Source organism: Ostrea edulis, chromosome 7 (assembly GCF_947568905.1).
Source record: "Ostrea edulis chromosome 7, xbOstEdul1.1, whole genome shotgun sequence".
Classification (NCBI taxonomy): Eukaryota; Metazoa; Mollusca; class Bivalvia; order Ostreida; family Ostreidae; genus Ostrea; species Ostrea edulis.
In genome coordinates this window covers 60,775,766-60,797,891 of record NC_079170.1, presented here as the reverse complement: position 1 = coordinate 60,797,891, position 22,126 = coordinate 60,775,766, and the positions used below count along the sequence as shown (strand labels likewise).

Genomic DNA, 22,126 nt, shown 5'->3' with positions numbered 1-22,126 from the left:
TTTGTATGCAAAATACTCTTATCCTTTGGTTGAAATACTATATTTATACAGCAAGATGTACTGAGAAATCATTGAACATTCGTTTTGCAATATCCTACTTAAAACTCTTTTATGAAACACAAAAATTCCTATTTTACAAAAATGGTGATAGCGAAAATTTTGATACCCAGTGGAACAGATGGAGCCTGATCTTTACTTAACTCTCTCTCTCTTTCTCTCTCTCTTTCTTTTCCTCTCTCTCTGTGTGTGTCTCACATATAAAAAAAACAAAAACGTGTCTGTATTCCTACATGATCCTTGGTATGCATATATTGAACATATATTATGATATATACAGATTGTTTACAAAAAAAATAATAATAAAATAAAAAAAAAAAAATTATGGTATGAGTTCATTATAATAAACATATTATTAGAATTTAAAAAATTCAAATTGATATTTATAAATGCAGATTTTATTAAGTGTGATTAATGTGTCTGCTTATTGAATGAAAGAGAAAAACGTACATGTATATATGCATACATATGTAGTTCTTGGTAAAATATCAGGACAAATATCTATTCTGTTTGAATATTTCCCCCATAGAGCTACAGATATGCAGTGAGAGAGAGAGAGAGAGAGAGAGAGAGAGAGAGGGGCAGACAGACAGACAGACAGATAGAGAGACATACAGAGAGACGTCTGCAACTCCGAATTGCACATCACTAAAATCTCTCTCTCTCTCTCTCTCTCTCTCTCTCTCTCTCTCAACATACAAGGGCGTTATGAATGTCAAAGACAATTTGGACGTAAATGCTACATTGTACCTATAATATTTTGAATTTTGGCGCTTTCCCTATAGCCAGACATCACACGTTTCCTATCAGATGATCTTCAAAATTGGTAGAAATTTCAACAGCTGTTCAATAGAGCATGTGTCGACCAGCGATAAGTACATGCACATTGTCATTTAGGAAAACCGTCGCTGTATAGTGAATCAGACCAGAAAAATCCAATAAATTGTCAGGTAAAAGTGCAAAAACGGGTGTTATAAACAGAATTTAATCAACAGGTCACCCGAGGAACCAAACTCTGATCGTGGCACCACTATTCGCCCATACACCTGGCTTACTGTATCAACATGTCGATGTCAGTGGAAGGTACGTTTTCTGATTGTATCCAATAACTGCAGTGACTCTTAGTGCATGACATATCCAGATACGACAAGTTCTTGATGGGGGTTTTTGTTACGTTTGAAAAACATCAAATATTAACAAGAAATTTGATGGTTAGTAATATATCTTTTTCTGTCAGTCGTATTTTAAAATTCGCAGACGATCGACTTTTATGTTTATCGCTTCATCAAATGGTTTAACAGCGTGGAAAGGGTCGATTCAGGGTAATGAAAGGGGGAAACAATTATTAGTTCGGATCTGATTTCAGTCTTTACAAAAGGTTCTCCCATAATTTTTTCTAGATTGTCATCTAAGGCTGAGTAAGTGTAAATTATTGGTTTTCAATTTCTTTAGTATTTGGACATAGACATAGACTTTTAATAAACCTCTTACAACGGCGTGTAACAGGAAGAGAGAAAATGCAACAGACTAAACCGGGATTCGAACCCCCCCCCCCCCCCCCTGAATTCTCTAGTAAGGTGCTCTATCTAGAACCAACTGAGCTTACTGGCTACCGACGAACCCGGCTGACCGCTACAGATGTACTAGCATGGTGCATGTTTTGTCTATGCATCCCTCCCTCTCTCTCTCTCTCTCTCTCTCTCTCTCTCTCTCTCTCCGGTGGGTTTTTTAAAATTCTATTTTAGCTGTTTTAGTCTACTTGCGGGTTAACTCCCTACTAGATATACATTTATTTTACAAGACATTTAGTTCTGGTAAAAACAAAACACGTGGCAGACATTCGTGATACATGTACATTTTTACACATGTATTTGAATTATAAATATGGAAATCCGAAAGAGTACATGTATATATAGCACTACATGCATGTCATTAATTAGAACAGGTAGTAGCTGTTCCATCGCTAGTTTGGCGCTTGCCTGACCCAGAGTCCGAACTTTGTGATACCATAGATATATAGTCCCTGTGCATGCTAAAGAACAGTAAATGTTACATGTTAAAGATTCAAACCGGTTCTTGGAAACAATAAGCTTGAAGCAGGTTAAATGTACAATTTCTGGATTACATCGAGTAACGCAGAATGAATGGTTATTGTCCTTGGAATAAAATCGCTATCGACAACGACGAGAACAGTTCCACTTGACTTCGTTTGTGTAATCTTTGAATGCCTTTTAAAAAGTGTTTACCATTAATAGATATGAATTTAAACCAAGTAAACTGATCGTTGAAGGAAAATATATACACAATTATAGATTATATAAAAAAATGTTAGTGCGTGAGGCGGATTTGAATTATGGCGAAAAATAATCATCTGCAGAATATAACTGCAATCGGTGCAACTGACTGAACTACTCTAAGCACAAGTACATTTGTAATACTTGTTTGCGGAGCGAAGTAGTTTGACATGTTTGGTTTATGTGTTAACTATTGACTTCTCATAATCATGCTATTCATTCCGTTTATAAAAGCAAAAATCATTCATTCACATTTACGGAATAAATGCTATATTTAAGTACGTAAAATACATGCTAATTCGCTCCGCGGAGCGAATAACATGATGATGCCAATATAAACCAGGTTATCAAAAATAGATCCCTGATTTTTTTCTTCTGAATTTCGACCCTCAAGGCGGGGGGGGGGGGGGGGGGGGGGGGGAGGTCCAAAAACCGATTGTCTTTAAAACCACCATTGTAAATTGTCCTTGATATTGTAACCTACCAAAATATCAAAAATCGAGGTTGTTGGAACCTCTGCATCTTAACTTGTTTGTCAGTAGCCTACTTCGATTTAAAAACAGACCATACGCAGAACAAGCTCTCGCGTATCGAATCAGTTGAGAGATGTAGACACCATGCAGTTAGATATTTTATTGAAAGTAGATATCAATGGCAAACTAACAAGTCAACTTAATGACAAACGGGATGATTTCAACTTCTCCATCGTCCACTTCCCATATTTATGTAGCAATATTCCATTATCACCTGCATATGGTGTTTATACTCATATCTCTCAACTGATTCGATACGCAAGAGCTTGTTCTGCGTATGGTCAGTTTTTAAATCGAAGCAGGCTACTGACAAACAAGATGATGGTGTAGGGGTTCCAAGAGTCTTGTTTAAAGTCAGCATCTCGCAAATTCTATGGTCGTTATAACGATCAAGTTTGCCAATACAACCTATCAATGGGTCAAATGCTGTCTGATGTGTTTCATGCCGATTGTTAGACCGTTCTTGGCACACTAATTTTGACTACGGATAACTCCGTTTATAGGGCTCACGGCGGGTGTGACCGGTCGACAGGGGATGCTTACTCCTCTTAGGCACCTGATCCCACCTCTGGTATATCCAGGGGTCCGTGTTTGCCCAACTCTATTTTGTATTGCTTATAGGAGTTATGAGATTGACCACTGTTCGTTATCTTCGCCTTTCAGATAATTTAATGAACAATTTACCGGTGTCTATGTGTGTAGAAAGCACTTTTCGCCGTATTTTCAATTCAGTACCCATGAATAAATACATGCATCTATTTCTATAAATAGTATGCCTCTCTTATATTTCTTTAAAAAATTGTCCCTATACTATAGACATGCTTACTGTTGGTAAAAGATATTTGATAATATTTCAACACAAATTTAATTACATATATATGCATTACTTTATTATCAGGGTTACGAGAGCGTTTGAAGAATAGAAAGGACATCGTAGTAGCGGAGGGATATATTTTTGAATTTGAACGGAGAGGATATTTAAGAGCAGGGTGTTTCGTTCCGGAGGTTGTGCTCAGTCATCCGGATCTGGTCAGGTCTCTACACGAGGAATTGGTTCACGCAGGAAGTGAAGTAGTTCTTGCATTTACCGTAAGTAGCGACTTTGTTTTTAAATTGGAAGAAACATCAGAATCATTCTTGCTTTCCAAAGTCTCGTGCTAGTACTTAAACTTTAAAACTTTTCCAGCCGCGGGTAACTTTGGTATGCAAGAATGTTCAGAATGGATATCACAAATTGTGTTTATTTATGTCTGTCTGTATGTATATATGTACAACGGGATTTTTATTCTCATAATTGCAAAGAAATGAAAAATCTGATGAATGAATAAAATTTAAATGTATACCACAAGTGCTCTTCTTTCCTTTTAACGTAATTGTAATTATTCATGACAGTACTACGGGCATCGCGCTAAGTTGAAAGTGATTGGTCGCGAAGATGAGGTCAAAGAACTGAACCTTAAAGCCCTGAAAATAGCCAAAGAAGTGGCAATCAAAACCGGAACTTTAATGGCGGGGAACATATGCAACACTACAGTGTATGAGCGCGGGAACGATGAAGCTGTGGAGGCTGCCAAAGAAATGTTCAAGGTAAATTGATTTAAGTCACACAACTGTACCATTCATGACTGTTTAAAAATTGTTAGTGTTAACTTCAGGAACAGATTCAGTGGGCGGTAGAATGCGGTGCGGATTACATAGTGGCGGAGACATTCAGTGACTATGGAGAGGCGGAACTCGCACTCCGGTGTATTAAAGAATACGGCAAAGGATGTGAGTAGCGTTATACAATATTTTACTGTTAGTGGAGCCCGTGCTTTTGAAACTGGAGTGGGCATCCAAAATTAAACTATAATCTCTTTATTGCTTAATACATTCATCTTATCACCTTCTGATGTTTCATGTATAAATAAAATTTAGATATACATATACTATATCTAATTATTTCTGTTGAGATTTTAGATAAGAATGTGTTCTCACAACTTAAGTGCTAGATATACATTTTCCCCTAAATTAGAAAGTTCATGCATATTATGGACACTTAACATTTTCACAAAGAAGGTGTTGCACGTCTCATGTTAATTTCCCTAAAGGTGTTGAATGAAAGATCGAAAATTTTAAGTTATTCAAATATATGATAAAACCAATTGGAACGTATGTCTTGATTCAATAATTTTTGAAAATGAGTTTAAAAGACGTGTATTGACAAAATTACCCAAAATATTTCGAGTTTAAATGAAGCAATAAGCGATTTAATTGAATTTTAGCGTTAAAATGGAGGGATATCCCCGATTTTCAGAAAAACTGCCTCCGTGAAACAAAATAAATTTAGCATGAACATGTTCTTCGAGTTTTCCTTTAAAAAACTGCCGCTTTGAAATTTTGTTTCACGAGGGCATTTTTTGTAAATTTCAAAAAATCGAAACGACTTCACTGGTCAACTTCACCTGCACGTTAATTTTCCTTAATTATGTATGGTCTACTTCGTGGTTGAGTGGATAAGGTCGTCGACTCTTAAATGTATATGTAAAGATGTTTCAATTTTTAAAACGACCGGGTTCGACTCCCTCACGAACACATTCTATTTTTGGATTCATATTACGTTTTCCATCTAGATTTTTTTCTTAATTGAAACACGCTTCTAGTTTTTATAAATGTTTCATGTCAAATCTCTTATTACCATGCGCCAAGTTTGAAATAAACTTTAAACCTGGACACTGTTTAGTCTCAACAAACACGCCGAATACAGCATGTAATACCTGTGTTTTAATAGTCAAGGCTGCTATCGAGAACTTGTCTGTTTTTTTCTGAATGAAAGTTGTTGATAAAGGCATGGTGCCTTTTACGAAAAACCGTTGTGAACTTTGCAAAGCTTTGGAAGAAAAACGTTAAGGCCAAACAAGGTAAATGACCGTTAAACAGTTTCAGTTTATATGTATTCCAGTAGCAAATTGCTATGTTGAATCAATTTTTACAGGTGTATGTACTTCGAATAATGTTGAACTTTAGTAATGCGTAGTAAACCTCCCATATTTTGTTTTGTGGCCAGGGTCATGTACAGTTGCCAATTGTTGGTTGTAGAAAATAATACATACGAGTATAAGAGCTTTTGGACTGTAGTAGTATAGAATATTAAATATTTGATACACTCGTAACATGTAACCGTATACATTGTATCTGATATTCACGAAAAAAAAAAAAAAGAAAAGAAGGCAATTTAAGTTTCACGATTTCAAAATAATTTTTAAAAATTATCTTTAGACTACATGTATAATGTATTGACACATAAAATGTATTTGGCTTGTCCCTAGTACTGGAGAATCCTTCAGGTATTTAAATGGCAAATACGCAATGAGTATAAATATGAATGAAGGTCAGTTCTACGTCACGAGTGCTGGCACGGAGCTCCGATTTATGCAAAGTACACATTCTAATAAATAACGATGGTTCCTTGGTACCTTTTCATTGTCAAGTCCAAACCAGTCTTAAAGTTGGCTGCGGTCGAACTGTGATGAAAACAAAGCGCAGCAGGAGAGTTCAACTAAACAATTAACCAGCCACCCCCACAATTAGTTAACAGATGTGATGTGTGACATATAAAACGCCTAATAAACACAGCTTAGTTAACACATGTGATGTGTGACATATAAAACGCCTAATAAACACAGCTTAGTTAACAGATGTAATGTGTGACATATAAAACACCTAATAAACACAGCTTAGTTAACAGATGTAATATGTGACATATAAAACGCCTAATAAACACAGCTTAGTTAACAGATGTGATGTGTGACATATAAAACGCCTAATAAACACAGCTTAGTTAACAGATATGATGTGTCATATATAAAACGCCTAATAAACACAGCTTAGTTAACAGATGTGATGTGTCATATATAAAACACCTAATAAACACAGCTTAGTTAACAGATGTAATGTGTCATATATAAAACACCTAATAAACACAGCTTAGTTAACAGATGTAATGTGTCATATATAAAACACCTAATAAACACAGCTTAGTTAACAGATGTAATGTGTCATATATAAAACACCTAATAAACACAGCTTAGTTAACAGATGTGATGTGTCATATATAAAACACCTAATAAACACAGCTTAGTTAACAGATGTAATGTGTCATATATAAAACGCCTAATAAACACAGCTTAGTTAACAGATGTGATGTGTGACATATAAAACACCTAATAAACACAGCTTAGTTAACAGATGTGATGTGTGACATATAAAACGCCTAATAAACACAGCTTAGTTAACAGATGTAATGTGTCATATATAAAACGCCTAATAAACACAGCTTAGTTAACAGATGTGATGTGTGACATATAAAACGCCTACATGTAATAAACACAGCTTAGTTAACAGATGTGATGTGTGACATATAAAACGCCTAATAAACACAGCTTAGTTAACAGATGTGATGTGTCATATATAAAACGCCTAATAAACACAGCTTAGTTAACAGATGTGATGTGTGACATATAAAACGCCTAATAAACACAGCTTAGTTAACAGATGTAATGTGTGACATATAAAACGCCTAATAAACACAGCTTAGTTAACAGATGTAATGTGTGACATATAAAACGCCTAATAAACACAGCTTAGTTAACAGATGTGATGTGTGACATATAAAACGCCTAATAAACACAGCTTAGTTAGCCCTGGCATTCAAAGTTATCCACTTCGAGAGATCTCGATTGGAAAACAATGAAATGTGTTTCATGGGACACAATTTTCACTTCGAGAGATCGAGATTAAATTTGCTTTCAGTTAAATATAGAGAAAAAATCTAGACCATGATTTCACTTCGAGGGATCGAAGTTCGAGTCACCTGTACATCAGATTTATGTTTATAGTACAATCTATATATTTGACCCCCCCCCCCAAAAAAAAAAACCCAAACAAAAACGCATTTGACCAAAGCTGCGCTTTGTATTCTATGGAATTAAAGGTTGGCAAAATTTGAGTTACATAATGAAAATGAGAGATTGCGTCATTTCTATGAAGTGCACTCCAGATGGTCGTATACATACCCAGAGTCTTTTTACTCTCATCAGACTTCCGGGGGTGTGGGTGGATGGGTGGGGCTCTCACTCCTTGTCACCAGCTGTCATGTATTGACTTTTTCATTTTCTTAATTTAGACTCTATGTGTCATTAATTGACAGTCTTTTCCTTTCTGTCATTGACTTTAGTGCCAGCAGTAGTATCACTCGTTGCACACAGTAAGGAAGAAACTGTTGATGGACTCACTTTTCCGGATGCTTGTAGAAAACTGGAGGAAGCTGGGGCGGATGTGGTGGGACTAAATTGTTGTAGAGGTCCAAAAACCATGATGCCCTTAATCAGAGAGATACGTAAAGTTTGCAAGGTAAAAACCATAAATGTACACGTAACTATCAGTAAAGTTACTCAAACCATTTACGTTACTCTTACAATGTAAAAAGAATTCATTAGAAATAAAGGAAAGGTTGTTTGCTACATTTGTACATGTATATATAACTTAGAAAGTACTAATTTTTCGTCTTAACAGTGTTCGAAGAACATGCATTTGCTTTTTGAAATGGAACACGTGATTTGACACGCATGTCACGTGATTTGACACGCATGTCATGTCCTCTTTGTTTAGGGTCCTATTTGTATGCTGCCCGTGCCTTACCGCACAACCCCAGAACAGCCTACCATGCAGTCCCTGAAGGATGCAGAAACTGGTGAGAAGTCATATAAAGTATCGTTTCTTCAATACAAGAACATTCTTTACACATGGGCATGAATACAACTTGCCCCGAAACCTGTTATTATGTAAAGATTGATAAATGATTTTCACTTATCAATTCTCAATACATTCTACATTGACTTCTCTCGAATAAATATCATAAATCCGAAAGAAAATAGTTTTGTACGTACTACCAGATCTATTATAGTACACTAGTAGTACTATCTCGAACGTCGTGATGTTTAAAGCTATAAAGGAAAGTTGAAGGGATGATATAATATTAGACGATAGTGTCAATATTTCTTCATGAAACATACCATATGCTCAAAATTTTAGATAAGCAAGCCTTTCCTTTCGACCTTCCCGCCTTCGCTTGCAGTAGAACACAGATAGCAGAATTTGCACGAGAAGCAAAGGAAGTTGGTGTTCAATACATCGGTCTTTGCTGTGGTAATGCGTCGCATTACATCCGGGTAGTGGCGGAGGAATATGGAAGATACCCCCCTGCAAGCAAATTTTCCCCTGATATGTCGGAGCATTTCATCTTTGGTGATAGAGAGCACGTTAAAGACCACCATGCCACTTCATATCTTCCCAATATGTGAAGTAATAAAAAAAATTATATATACGTGTCATAATTTGATGTTTCGTTTTTCACTAATGGTTGTGAGGCAGTTGTTTATATAGCTTGGGGAATGGATACCAATCAGAATTGAAAAAAAAGAAGATATACACCAAAATATACTTTCATCAATTTTTAAACAGATGGGCAATAAAGCCATACATCTTTTATTATTTTAACCGACTTACATGTATGTTAAACTTTGTCTTCGTCATGAGGAAGGGACAGGTCATCCCGGAAATGTTCATGCCGTTGTTCATTTTAGGGCTTTATATAACCTGTGTACATGTACTTGACCTTGTATCAACAAAGTGGATACACTTTAACGTGTTGGGTGTTTCCGGAATATAGTGTATCCACTTTGTGTTTCCGGTACAGTAAGGCACCGGATGTTGATCCTACTTCGTAATAAACAACTAGTGGACATAACTAAATATCACTATTTCAAAGTCTTCTGGTGCGGATGACCCCCCCAACCCCCCAACCCCCCAACCCCCCAAAAAAAAACCCACCGTGTCACAAAAACAAAATTTGTGGCATTTTTATTTGGCAAAAGAATATGACTAATGGGGAAAGGCAGTCTATAGGCACATATTACTACATAATTACTTTTAGTAAATCATTAAATTGTTAATACACATGTGACGACATATAAACAGATTATCGAATAAACAATATGCAGGAATCAAATTGGGATCCGCACTTCATGCATTCACTATACGAAAATATCCATCTTGGACCAAAAGTATATCACCAATCACAAAGCGACACAAGAAGTTCGCGGGTCCCATCACTCACCTGACAAAGCGACACAAGAAGTCCCTGAGTCACATCGCTCACCTTAATCACAAAGCGACACAAGAAGTCCGTGAGTCACATCGCTCACCTCAATCACAAAGCGACACAAGAAGTCCGTGGGTCACATCGCTCACCTCAAACACAAAGCGACACAAGAAGTCCGCGGGTCACATCGCTCACCTCAATCACAAAGCGATACAAGAAGTCCGCGGGTCACATCGCTCACCTCAATCACAAAGCGATACAAGAAGTCCGCGGGTCACATCGCTCACCTCAATCACAAAGCGCCACAAGAAGTCCGCGGGTCACATCGCTCACCTCAATCACAAAGCGATACAAGAAGTCCGCGGGTCACATCGCTCACCTCAATCACAAAGCGCCACAAGAAGTCCGCGGGTCACATCGCTCACCTTAGGACTTCAATATTTCCACATGAAATTATAAATCCCAGTCATGATCCCATCTGGGCCTAGAGGGCATGAAGTGAAATATTGACTACTTACGGATGCGTGCAATGTAAGATATTGTTATGTGCATTTTGATCGATTTACGTACATGACTCTACGTATACGTAAAACTTTCATTTATCTCATCTTGTGTTGGCACTCTGAATTCAAAAGTCGTGATGTGAACAATCTTGAATTTATTCATATTCATGTACAAGATGATACTTGCATTTAAGTTGTTACTTGAAATTGTACCCTAGTAGTGGTTGTAAAGGAGAATTTTCAGCAGAAGTTTCTGATTCTATTATGATTTCTAAAAGACATTTATTGTATCATGTAAAGATTTTTAGAAGAACTGTCCTGGTCCTGCTTTGACCCCGTAGGTTATGCATGAACAAGAATACTTAGAAAAGGTGCCAAATAAAGTTGTGTTGAGAAAATTTAAAGAATATTCTACTAAATGTCTTTGTACTTCTTTTAATCCCTCTTGTGATTCTTGTGATTTCTTTCGTTTGAGGAACGAATTAGACAGAAATCAATTTCTACTTGGTAATTATAATGAATGGATTATTCCGGATATTTCAAGTTTTCAATTCGAATACCTGTATAGGTATGTTCAGTCATGCGGTTCAATAGAACCGGTTTTAATCGAGTAACGATGTAAAATCAGTTTAGGACGACTCGTAGAACAGACAACGCGTTTAAATTTTATACTAATACTAATTTGTATGTACATTTATGTAATTATAGTACGTTGTATTGTTACAACATTAAAAGTTGCTGCGTGTCGTTGCTAGTCCATTTAGTGTGTTATGTTGTTTTTACTACTGATCTTATATCAGAAATGAATGGGTTTTAAAGGAGAACGCCCGGACTCAACAGATCATGGTTTGAACGAACTTGTATTTACAAATCATAAGGCTGCTTGAATATCCAATTACGTATAGTGAGCCCCCCTCCGTTAATCATTTCCTTACATTAGAATAATATTCTGATATCAAATACTTTCTTCATTTACATGTAGATATTAATAATTGTTTTGGATATAAGATGTTTTTGATATAAAAAATGATTCATGCATTTTTGATATCAGAATATATCTATTCATTGATACCTAAAGCTATTTTCTAAAAGTATGAAAAGGTGAAGATAACGAACAGTGATCACTTTCATAACTCCTATAAAGGATGCAAAAGTAAACGTCGGGCAAACACGGGCCCCTGGACATTGATCATGTGCCTAGGAGGAGTAAACATCCCCTGTCGACCGATCACATCCGTCATGAGCCTCGCATCCCAAACAGCAATCCGCAGTCAAAATCTGCGTGCAAAGAACGACCAAACAACGGGGACAAAACAAGCCAGATAACACCCGACCCAATGACAGGTTGTACTGGTACATTAGATCCTTATAACGACCATAGAATTTGTGATATGCCGACTCCAAACGCGACCGTCGATTCCCCATTAATATCAACCGACTTGGTAGTAGCCTTGCCTAGATCACACGCAGAACAGGTTACCGCATGTCGAGAATACCCGGGTGCTTAATGAAAATTTGATATGCAACACGTGTAGCATGTAGAGGGTGCAAATACGGAACTAAGATACGTGGTCAGTTGCTGGAGAAATTCAGATTGAAACATACATTGTCCGGCAAAAGGTCTATAACAGAGAGGGAAGATGGATGACCCCAGATGAAAGGTAGATTTTTATGAAGGTCAGACAGAGTTCATGATTGTTCAGAGTTTACTTTGTTTACTAGTGAAGATAGCTATCGCAGTTTGTTAGCACAGTGTTCCACTCCGTTCCGCCAAATATACCATTATCCATATGGATAGGAGTATTAGAAATCTAATTAAAATTAGCTTTTGAATCCGCTAAAGGTTTGAGAAACAGAATTAAATTGTATATACAAGTAATATACGGTTATTCAATATATTCTCATTGTTTTTTATAATAAAATTGATATCTCGTGTGTTAGATCAACAAAAGAATGCCAAAGAGGCAAGGAATATAAGACACGGCGTTTGTAGAAACCTCAAAACCATAATCGTTTATTGATACAGTTATTTTACATTTCTAGCGGATCTTTATGCTGTTAAGAAAGCGCAAATCTTAAAATAAAGCAATTTATATACTAGTTTTGGAAATTATTATGTGCATTGTAAGTGTCGTTACATGTTCGTTGTTCGTGTCTGACAGTCGTGTTCATTCATTCAACCTTTATTGATATCTTTACTTTTGATACATTATTAAACGAGGAATAGGAAAGAAAAAGAAAACCATGACTGTTTCTGTTCCGTGCAGTACTCTTATCGTCACGTATATGGATACTAGAGTTTACATTTAACATGTGTTAGTGAACGACGCGAGACACGTGTTGAGCCCTGTAGGTAGGGCTTGTTTTGAAAACAATCCCCTGAAAGAGAAAAAGAATCTGACTATCCATTCGTGTATGGGATAGTATAAAGGAAGTAAAATAGTTGGGATTTTAGAAGAGAAGAGATTTTTATTTGCCTATTAAAAGATTCAGTTTTAAACAAATAGTATTTAAAAGAAAATAATAGAAGAAAACCGATAATGACAATTTCTGGTTTAGTTCCCTTCCGCAAATGACCAATATCCACACGGGACGGGTATTGGTAGTTTGTGGAGCGGAACTGTACTCGTATGTTTTCCTTTGGAAAGAAAGGCGACAACCACTCTACACAATCTGCCATTGCGGGGTCTGAAGATAGTTTCACTGTTCTCAATATTTTAACTCGTTAAATCAATGCATACAGCTGATTTGGTGTGTTGTACTGTTTTGATTGTATGTGTAATATTTTAGATGAATGCGGTAGTGTTGTAATAATCTAATTATATACATGTACGTGCAAAATTCAGCTTTACACTAAAATATATAAAAAAGAAATAGCAAACAACTGGTTCCATTCCGCAATGTATTATTGTACCTGTGGAATTCAGTACAAAAATTTAGTGAACCTGAACGAAGTTACAATGCATAAATCATAAACTGCACATGTACAATAGTGTACAATACCTGGCTATTAGTGAATCATCTACACATCTTTTTCTGCAATAGTTGCCCCCTTCATCCCCAGTTTAATAAACCAGAGAAAATACCTTAATTCCCCCCCCCCCCCCCCTCTCTTTCTCTGCTAATGCCTTGAAGTACCTCCATAATCTATAATAGCGCAATGGTCAGTAGTACTACCCTGCCCATGTGTCTGTTTACAAACGCAATGGTGTGAAATACCCCTACGTAATGTAAATAAATGCGCAAGGATGCGAAATTAGTTGCGGGGGCGGGGACCAGACTAAAAGTAGCCCAACTATGTAATGAAATATATTTGGTCGGGTTCGATGTTTTAGGTTTATATCTTAAGTAAATACGTCGGAAAGTACAATGACCATGGAAGGTATCTATAAATGCATTGCTAAAGATAACTTATATTTCAGACGTGAATGTCCATTGTTGAATAATACTATGCAGAGTATATTCGTCACAAAGAAAAAACTTAAACCACTCGTTTAAAATGCCATTTGTATCAAATGGTAGTTGCATAATAGTTATGTAATGCTTATCGATAGGGGGTGTGTCACGCAGTATGGAAAACAGTACGTGATTATTATTCATTCTAATTCTGGGTGCACAATAGGGTAAAAAATAAAAGGTAATAATAACATTAGTTATGATAAAAACAACAACATTTAAGCCGTCATTCATCCCCCTCTGACATGGATTAATATCAACTTCTGTGAACCCACGTTGTTGTTGATCCTTATTTTATAGTTGTGTGCAACCTATAAAAAAAATAGACCTCTGTATTCCGTATGCATTGAATATTAACCTTGAAATAATAATAATAATAATATAAAAAAAAACCCAAAACAAACAAAACCCATGTATTTTTTTTTTTTTTATCAAACTATACATTCAAGTTCTACACTTTATGCAAATTATGCAATTAACTCGATTGGATTAAAAATTGATCAAGCTTATTTCCTATCCGATAAAACACAGACGTTAAACGGAATAGAGAGAACTATTTTGAGCAATGAAAGGGGAAAAATTCATGCTTAATCATTATGTAATCAAAATCCTAATATCCCACGATGTTTCTAATAATATTTGTTCGCGCGCTTGCGCACTCACCACAAAGATCACTTCTTTAAAAATATGTATGAAAAAGTCACTGTTTTCTACTTGCATAGACCAGTGCTCCTTTCATACCAGTATAAGATTTGTTGAAATTGTCAAATATTATTTTTCATAAGGAACAAAATTTGACGTGGTTTTTAACAGTGAAAAAAATTCCATGTAATACGGCATACATGTATATACCTTTAATTCATTTCAACAGAGGTTTCATGAATATATTCGTTGCAAAGTTAGTTGTAACTAATGCTCAAAGGAATAGGTACATGTATGGCTGATATATTAATTTTCGAGTAACCTCATCAAGATACAGACGCCGCACTGGTAAGTGGAACAATATAACATACATGTAAGCTTCTATTTTCTATAACCTAAAAATCATACTTTTAATCGCTTCTTTACTTCCGATTTTCTTCTGACAAGGATTAAGGGAACGTCTGAATAATGGAAAAGATATCATAGTGGCGGAAGGATATCTAATGGAGCTAGAAAGGCGAGGATATTTGCAGGCTGGAGCTTTTATTCCAGAAGTCGTTTTAGAACACCCTGAAGTTGTTAAAGGTCTTCATGAAGAATTCGTACATGCCGGAAGTGACGTTGTCGTTGCCTTTACCGTATGTGTATATATATTGAATAGATAGGACCTGATGTATTGCACTTTATGTAATTTATTTAAACGATAGGCCATAACATATGAAAATGTTAACTAATGCTATTTTCTTATAAACATATCCTTGGTTATCTCTCTGTATGATTGATTAATGATCAGAACTTTTTATCGGTTTACAAGTACTTGTTGTCAGAGTGCAGACAATTCGATTCATATGAGAAAATTTGGAAGATTCACAGACCTGTAATTTTACCTCCCGTTACTATAAGATCAGCTGAAGCTCCACTCTTCTCTTACACAACTACTCCTATTGACTTTACAGTATTATGGTCACCGAGCAAAACTGAAAATTATCGGTCGTGAGGACGATTTGATGGAACTGAATGTCCGCGCCCTGAAAATGGCTAAGGAAGTGGCGGTTAAGACGGGGACCTTGATGGCGGGAGACATCTGTAACACCACCATCTTTCGTCGAGACGACCCCAAATCTATTGAGGAGGTCCGAGAGATGTTTCGGGTAAGTCACCAAAATTACGCAGCCGAGTCCAGACTGGGATGCTTTAATGGGGCACTGAAAATTATTTTTTGCATTCATATTTACAGTCAAAATTTACTGTAAAGTGTTAAAGTTCAAATGAAAAGGGTGAAACACTTTTTCAAAATGTTGGAATCTTCATAATACATGTAGATAAGCACTCTCCAAACAGTGTTGAATTCAATAATTTAGAATTAAGGATAAATAAAAAGTATTGACAATTTGTACAGTCATATAAAAAAGGTTGGCGCCAAAATATCAGCCAACATGTTGGAGTACGTCTTGGTATATTTCAGATGTATATGCAATATGTACATGTATCCATAGATACACATTAAAGTACAATTTTATGAAGAAAAAAAAAAATTAAGCTCTAGACAAAGGGGGATAATTGTTTTGTACTTAATTTGCATTAAAATCATTAACACCCCCAACAGGTTCTCCTCAGATGCTGTTACAGTTTCTTAGTTCACTCTGAATATGCTACATGAACACTACATCGAATTACACTTCATTTTAAGGTGTAAATCGACTACACTGGGTGTAAAATGGTGTAGAAAAATATAGGGCGCCCCATATAATCAAAATGTCAATTTTTTGGCGGCATTGAACATATAGTGATCAACCATTCCATGTATATAGAATATGGTATCTATAATTAACTATCAAGTAGTTATATTTGACAAAGTATCTCTGACAGTGTTGCTATTAATAAGCACGTTGTTGCTTGGTTATGATAACAATTGGATGTTTTCTTTCAAACGTGAAATAGAATTTGTTTGATATTTGAGGTGATTAACTACAGTGGAAAACGTAATATATTGCGTAACGGCGAAGTAAACAGTCAGTGATCACCTGTATCCACATTACGTACTACGTACCTTCTATCCTTCTGTGTTTAGGAAAGCAGAAGTGATAAAAAATTAAGTGCTTTGGTTCCAGCTGACAAAGCTTGTAAGAACACTGTGTGTTTTAAGGCTTACTATTAAAACTGTATTTTAAACGAACTTGGCATTGATTTCAAATTTGGTATTCGCACTTATACTTCAACTACGCTGGAATTATTCAACATCATGGTTCTGTTTTAGACACCTTTAATATCCCAGTCAATTGGATGGATGTGCGTTACCGTACCTCTACTGGATTCCTAACCTTCACTAAACCCTTACAGAGATACATTGCTGGATCCAGTAAATGTTCTACCAAGCCCCTATCTTTGATCTTCACGAAAATATTAACAGCTCAGCTGCTGTGAAGGTGAAACTTCAAACGTACAGTTCCACAACATATGCCAGAAAAGGTGTAAATCAGATGTGGAGTCCGAAACATTGTGAAGAACGTTTAGTAAATTTAAAATAGCAAAACTTTTCTTAAATCAACAACATCAAAACCTATGACTTTTCAACACTTTACACGACCATTCCACTTAATGAATTAAAGGCTAGACTTTTTGATATCATAGACAGTTGCGTCTTCAACACAAATGGAAAAAAGGAAATATGCGTATTTACTTATCAGTCATCCACAGATGACTGTCAAACACCACTCTGATTTCACGACAGGTCTATTAAGTTGAAATAAAAATATGCTGGAGTACCTCATTGACAATATCTTCGTAGTCTTTGGTGATCAGGTTTTCCAACACTCTGTTGGAATTCCCATGGGTATGGACTGTGTTCCTTTGTTAGCTGACCTGTTTTTATATTCTTTTGAAGCAGAGTTTATTCAAAAGCTTCTACATAAGAAAAAATCTCTTGCTGTGGCGGGTCATCCGTGGCCGAGTGGTAAGAGCATCGCGCTCAAAATCACACGGCCTCTCACCTCTGGTCGGCGCGGGTTCGAATCCCTCTCGCGCCGGTAAGTGAGAAGTTTCCCAGTTTACTTTCGGAAGGTCGGTGGTCTCTTCCCAGGTAAATTGTATTTTGGTTCTCTCTTTCACATAAAAATGGGGGCGCCACCAGATAACTGAAAAATTGTTGAGTGTGGCGAAAAACATGAAAACAACCAATCTTGCTGTGGCCTTCAACTGGACATTTGGATATATCGACGACGTTTTATCTATTAATAATAATCATTTTTATTCATTTGTAGATTCGATATATCCCTGTGAGCTCGAAATAAAGACACCATAGAGTCCTCCATATCTGCTTCGCACTTTGATATTTTGTTAGAAATAAATGATAAAGGCAAACTAACAAGTCAACTTAATGACAAACGGGATGATTTCCGCTTCTCCATCGTCAACTTCCCATAGTTATGTAGCAATACTCCATTATCACCTGCATATGGTGTTTACATCTCTCAACTGATTCGATACACAATAGCTTGTTCTGCGTATGACCAATTTTTAAATGAAGGCAAACTAGCTACTGACAAACAATTTGATGTTGCAGGATTTCAACAGTCTCGTTAAAAGTTTGCATTTCACAAATTCTATGGTCGTTTGTCAATCTGTCATTGGATCAAAAGATGTCTGACGTGTCTTTTACCGATTACTAGGTCGTTCGTGGCACACCAATCTGACTACGGATTACTCTGTTTATCTTATCATGACAGGGTATGACCGGTTGATTACTCCTCCTAGGTACCTAATCCCACCTCTGCTTTATCCAGAGGTCCGTGTTTACCCAACTCTCTTATATTCCTTATAGGAATTATGTTAATCACTGTTCGTTATCTTCACCTTTCATATTCGAAATAAAACAGAAAATATGAAATGGGAATCAGGGCGGATATGATCGGTCAACAGGGGATACTTACTCGTCCTTGGAACATGATCATACCCCTAATTGGCCCAGTCTGTGTTTGCCCATCTCTTAAGTTTGTATTCTTAATAGGATTTATGAGATGAATTGAAGTCTCTTGTTCACCAACATAAATGTATGAGTATACTGCATTATAGGAATTGAAACACACATGGTATTCCATGTTAATTGCCACCCACTGACATACACATGAGAAATTTATATTCACTTGTACATGTAGGGAGCTACACAGGGTTATATGTATCACAGAGAAAATAGTCGGAAATGTAAACATTAATTTGAATGGTATTATTTTCCTGTGTAGGAACAGATCGAATGGGCAGTGCAGTGTGGTGCTGATTACATCATAGCAGAGCGGTATGATGAGTTTGCTGAGGCAATGCTGGCACTAGAGTGTATCAAAGAGTACGGCAATGGACGTAAGAAATAAACAGCCTAGTTCAGACAATTAACCGTGAAAATCAGTAAAAACCAATGCTATAAATATGCAAATCATCGATCTGTATATAGTATAATCTCTGTGAGAAAGTGTCACTTTCCTGGTTTTCGTGGCATGAACAAACTCGCGAATTATAAGCCTCCTTTGAATTCAAATATTTTTTTTTTTTTACTACAAATAGACAATAAACGCTCTTCAACCACATCAAGTACAAATGGAAGCTTTGGGGGAGGGGGGGGGGACGACAAACATTTCATCCCACAAAAATACATGATTTTACAGTATGTAGTTTTTAAACATTAAAATGTATTTGATAGTGCCTGCAGTTGTCACTCTGACACCACAAGCAAAAGACGAAACCAAAGACGGGTTAACTTATCCGGAGGCATGTAAAAAGCTGGAGGATGCCGGGGCAGCTGTGGTTGGACTGAACTGTTTAAGAGGACCTGTAACAATGCTTCCTTTACTGAGAGAGATCCGAAAAGTGTGCAAGGTAGTGAATAGTGAAGAGTCATTCCCACATTTAGTGTTAGTGTTCATATACATCCTCATCTGCAAACATATTTATTTTAATGGTTACATGTACATGTGCATCACTTTTCGCGGTAGATGTAATCAGCTATTAGTTGTATACATAGCAAATTTATGAATCTGATATAAATACGGTACAAGAGCCATAAAAACACTAGATGCACAATTGTGGAATAAACTGGCACTGGAACTTCGAGAGCTTGAAGCACATGGAGCATTCCGCAAGAACCTTAAAACACCCTTGTTCAAGGGTGAATATGCCCTTTGAATGTAAAATTCAGTGCAATATCAAGGATTCCATGTGCAAGCTCTTGCAAACTGAATTTTGATCCAGCATACGAATACCTGTATGCCAATTGTATCTTGTCAAGTCAAAGTCAACCACTTTGCCATTTTATTTTCATGTTTTATTTAAATTCTTTCTATTGTTTTATCATTTCCTTTATAGCCTTTGCAGATCTTTTATTAGTGTATTATCATTGATTATTTGCACAAGCATTGTACAGCGCATAGAAACTATGTAATTGTGCGCTTTATAAATGAATATAATAATAATAATAATGATATAAGTCATATACTGTACAGTTTTTTCTAAGAGATTACACAATTACACAAATGACTAGCATCTCAAACAACTCTTATTCAAACAAGCGGAATCGAACCGCCTAACATGATTAAATGATACATGTATATTCATAATAGGCAATAATTGCACTTATGAAGTTTGTTATTACTTGTTATTACTACGATAGGTCTAAAATATGATCATAGGATGAGGATAAAAGTACTTTCATATGTTTTTACTACAGTATTAGATATGTTTCGGTTTTGTCTCAAAAGAATTGACACCTTGATAGATCGTGCATATCTTATCTATAATAATAATAATGATGGGTTTTATATACATGCAGCGCCTTTTCCAGCGTATGCTGCTCAAAGCGCTTTACAAAGCATTATTACCCCTTATCTACATCTTTGCAGGGACCTATTGCTGCTCTCCCTGTTCCATTTCGAACTACTCCAGAAGAACCAACAATGGAGTTATTGATAGATCCAGACACGGGTATGTTATATATGGGGCGCTGGGCTTACAATAGGAACACTAGTTTAATAAGCTCTTGGTTTCAATAAGGAACTTGTTAACCTATGTATATTGATCTTCATTAATCGTTTGATTCAACGTTTTTTTTTTTTTTTACAGACAATCCCGCATTCCCCGTTGATCTCCCTAGATTTTTCTGCAGTAGAAGTCAGGTGGCTGATTTTGCGAGACAGGCCAGAGAAATCGGCGTGCAGTATATTGGTCTTTGTTGCGGCAGTGCTTCGCACTACATTCGCTTGGTAGCGGAGGAATACAACAGACGTCCCCCAGCCAGCAAATATGCACCAGATATGTCAAAGCACTACAAATTTGGAAAGAAAACGTTTTTGGAGAAGCATCACGCTGGTGTTCATGATGTGTAATATCATTGGACTAATTAACATTTCCAGTCGGTTGATGATTGTTGTTGTACTAATTAACATTTCCAGTCGGTTGATGATTGTTGTTGTACTAATTAACAATTCCAGTCGGTTGTTGATTGTTGTTGTATTAATTAACAATCCCAGTCGGTTGTTGATTGTTGTTGTATCAATTAACAATTCCAGTCGGTAGTTAATTGTTGATGTACTGATTTTGATTAAGTGTTTGTTTATTCCGATTTTAATATTCATATTGAATTTTTATCCTTACCAAATCGGAATAATGATATTACTAATGAATAATAAATCAAAGCAAATATACCCCCTCTTGTTGATATCAAAATGTGACAGTAAGGAACATGTCAAACGAATTTCAACATGGAAATAAATGAATTTCGACGATGTTTGTATGGGTTTTTTTTTTAAAGCACATGAACTGATTTTATATTGCTATATAAATCCGAATTCCGCTGATTATCATATATTAGTAACTTCATGACGACATGAGTTTGAGTGATTAATTTTGATAAGGATTTATCAATTTTTATGTTTTAATATGCATATTGAATCTCTATTCCATACCAAATCGTAATTCTTCTATTTATTAAGGGACGAAATCTTGTAAGTCTCACTAGTGTCCAGCACTGAGTATCAGGACTTACGGAACCTCGTGGGATATAATTAATATACATTTCCATAGGTTGAATATGACAATACTACACTTTGTGGTCTAGTGAATCAATAGATTCACACACACATGTATACTCGATGACCCATATCAGTTTGCGTTCTCCATGCACTATTTTTTACATGTACATCTAATAGTGATCTGCTGTAGGGTATATTGATTATGACCCTGGCAGGTTATACATCACCTTTATGTGACCATTATCAACTAATACAGGAGTATCAAGATACCAGTTCTTTTGCAATGAAGAAACGTTTAGAATGATTGGTTGGGTACTGGACTTTTGCGAGAAGGGTACAATGTACCGGTCTGCATATGCCGAAATAAATTATGTCTGTTTGTATCGGCCAACGATATACATCGAAATCATTATAACAGGACCAAATTACTTAAATTATGCTAATGGATTAAATATGTTTTTTTCTTCATTTTCATTTTGACATGACC

At 36.2% G+C, this 22,126-nt stretch overlaps 2 protein-coding genes across 4 annotated transcripts; both read left to right on the top strand.

Annotated features, from left to right (window-relative positions):
• Window positions 1–873: 873 nt before the first annotated feature.
• On the top strand, window positions 874–9,258 carry LOC130048311 (S-methylmethionine--homocysteine S-methyltransferase BHMT2-like). Of its 2 annotated transcripts, none has more exons than XM_056144896.1 (7): window positions 874–1,140; window positions 3,783–3,973; window positions 4,277–4,471; window positions 4,540–4,654; window positions 8,100–8,275; window positions 8,534–8,615; window positions 8,957–9,258. In XM_056144896.1, the coding sequence occupies exons 1-7, from the start codon at window positions 1,122–1,124 to the stop codon at window positions 9,223–9,225; spliced, it is 1,047 nt and encodes a 348-aa protein (XP_056000871.1). In that variant the 5' UTR covers window positions 874–1,121; the 3' UTR covers window positions 9,226–9,258. The 2 variants fall into 2 exon arrangements, with proteins under 2 accessions (XP_056000871.1, XP_056000872.1); XM_056144897.1 differs by having other exon boundaries at window positions 991–1,007.
• Window positions 9,259–11,910: 2,652 nt separating this feature from the next.
• Window positions 11,911–21,397, top strand: LOC130048310 (betaine--homocysteine S-methyltransferase 1-like). 2 transcript variants are annotated; one of them, XM_056144894.1, is made up of 7 exons: window positions 11,911–12,189; window positions 15,074–15,264; window positions 15,583–15,777; window positions 18,865–18,979; window positions 19,317–19,492; window positions 20,512–20,593; window positions 20,732–21,397. In XM_056144894.1, the coding sequence occupies exons 1-7, from the start codon at window positions 12,183–12,185 to the stop codon at window positions 20,992–20,994; spliced, it is 1,029 nt and encodes a 342-aa protein (XP_056000869.1). In that variant the 5' UTR covers window positions 11,911–12,182; the 3' UTR covers window positions 20,995–21,397. The 2 variants fall into 2 exon arrangements, with proteins under 2 accessions (XP_056000869.1, XP_056000868.1); XM_056144893.1 differs by lacking the exon at window positions 11,911–12,189 and adding an exon at window positions 13,811–13,910.
• The last annotated feature ends 729 nt before the right edge of the window (window positions 21,398–22,126 follow it).

Bases quoted from the DNA above. Each gene is read 5' to 3' on its own strand.
- LOC130048311 (XM_056144896.1), top strand. The intron at 3,974-4,276 runs GTAAGTAGCGAC...TATTCATGACAG, and splicing joins AAGTAGTTCTTGCATTTACC to TACTACGGGCATCGCGCTAA. The intron at 8,616-8,956 runs GTGAGAAGTCAT...TCAAAATTTTAG, and splicing joins CCTGAAGGATGCAGAAACTG to ATAAGCAAGCCTTTCCTTTC.
- LOC130048310 (XM_056144893.1), top strand. The intron at 15,265-15,582 runs GTATGTGTATAT...TTGACTTTACAG, and splicing joins ACGTTGTCGTTGCCTTTACC to TATTATGGTCACCGAGCAAA. The intron at 19,493-20,511 runs GTAGTGAATAGT...ACATCTTTGCAG, and splicing joins AGATCCGAAAAGTGTGCAAG to GGACCTATTGCTGCTCTCCC.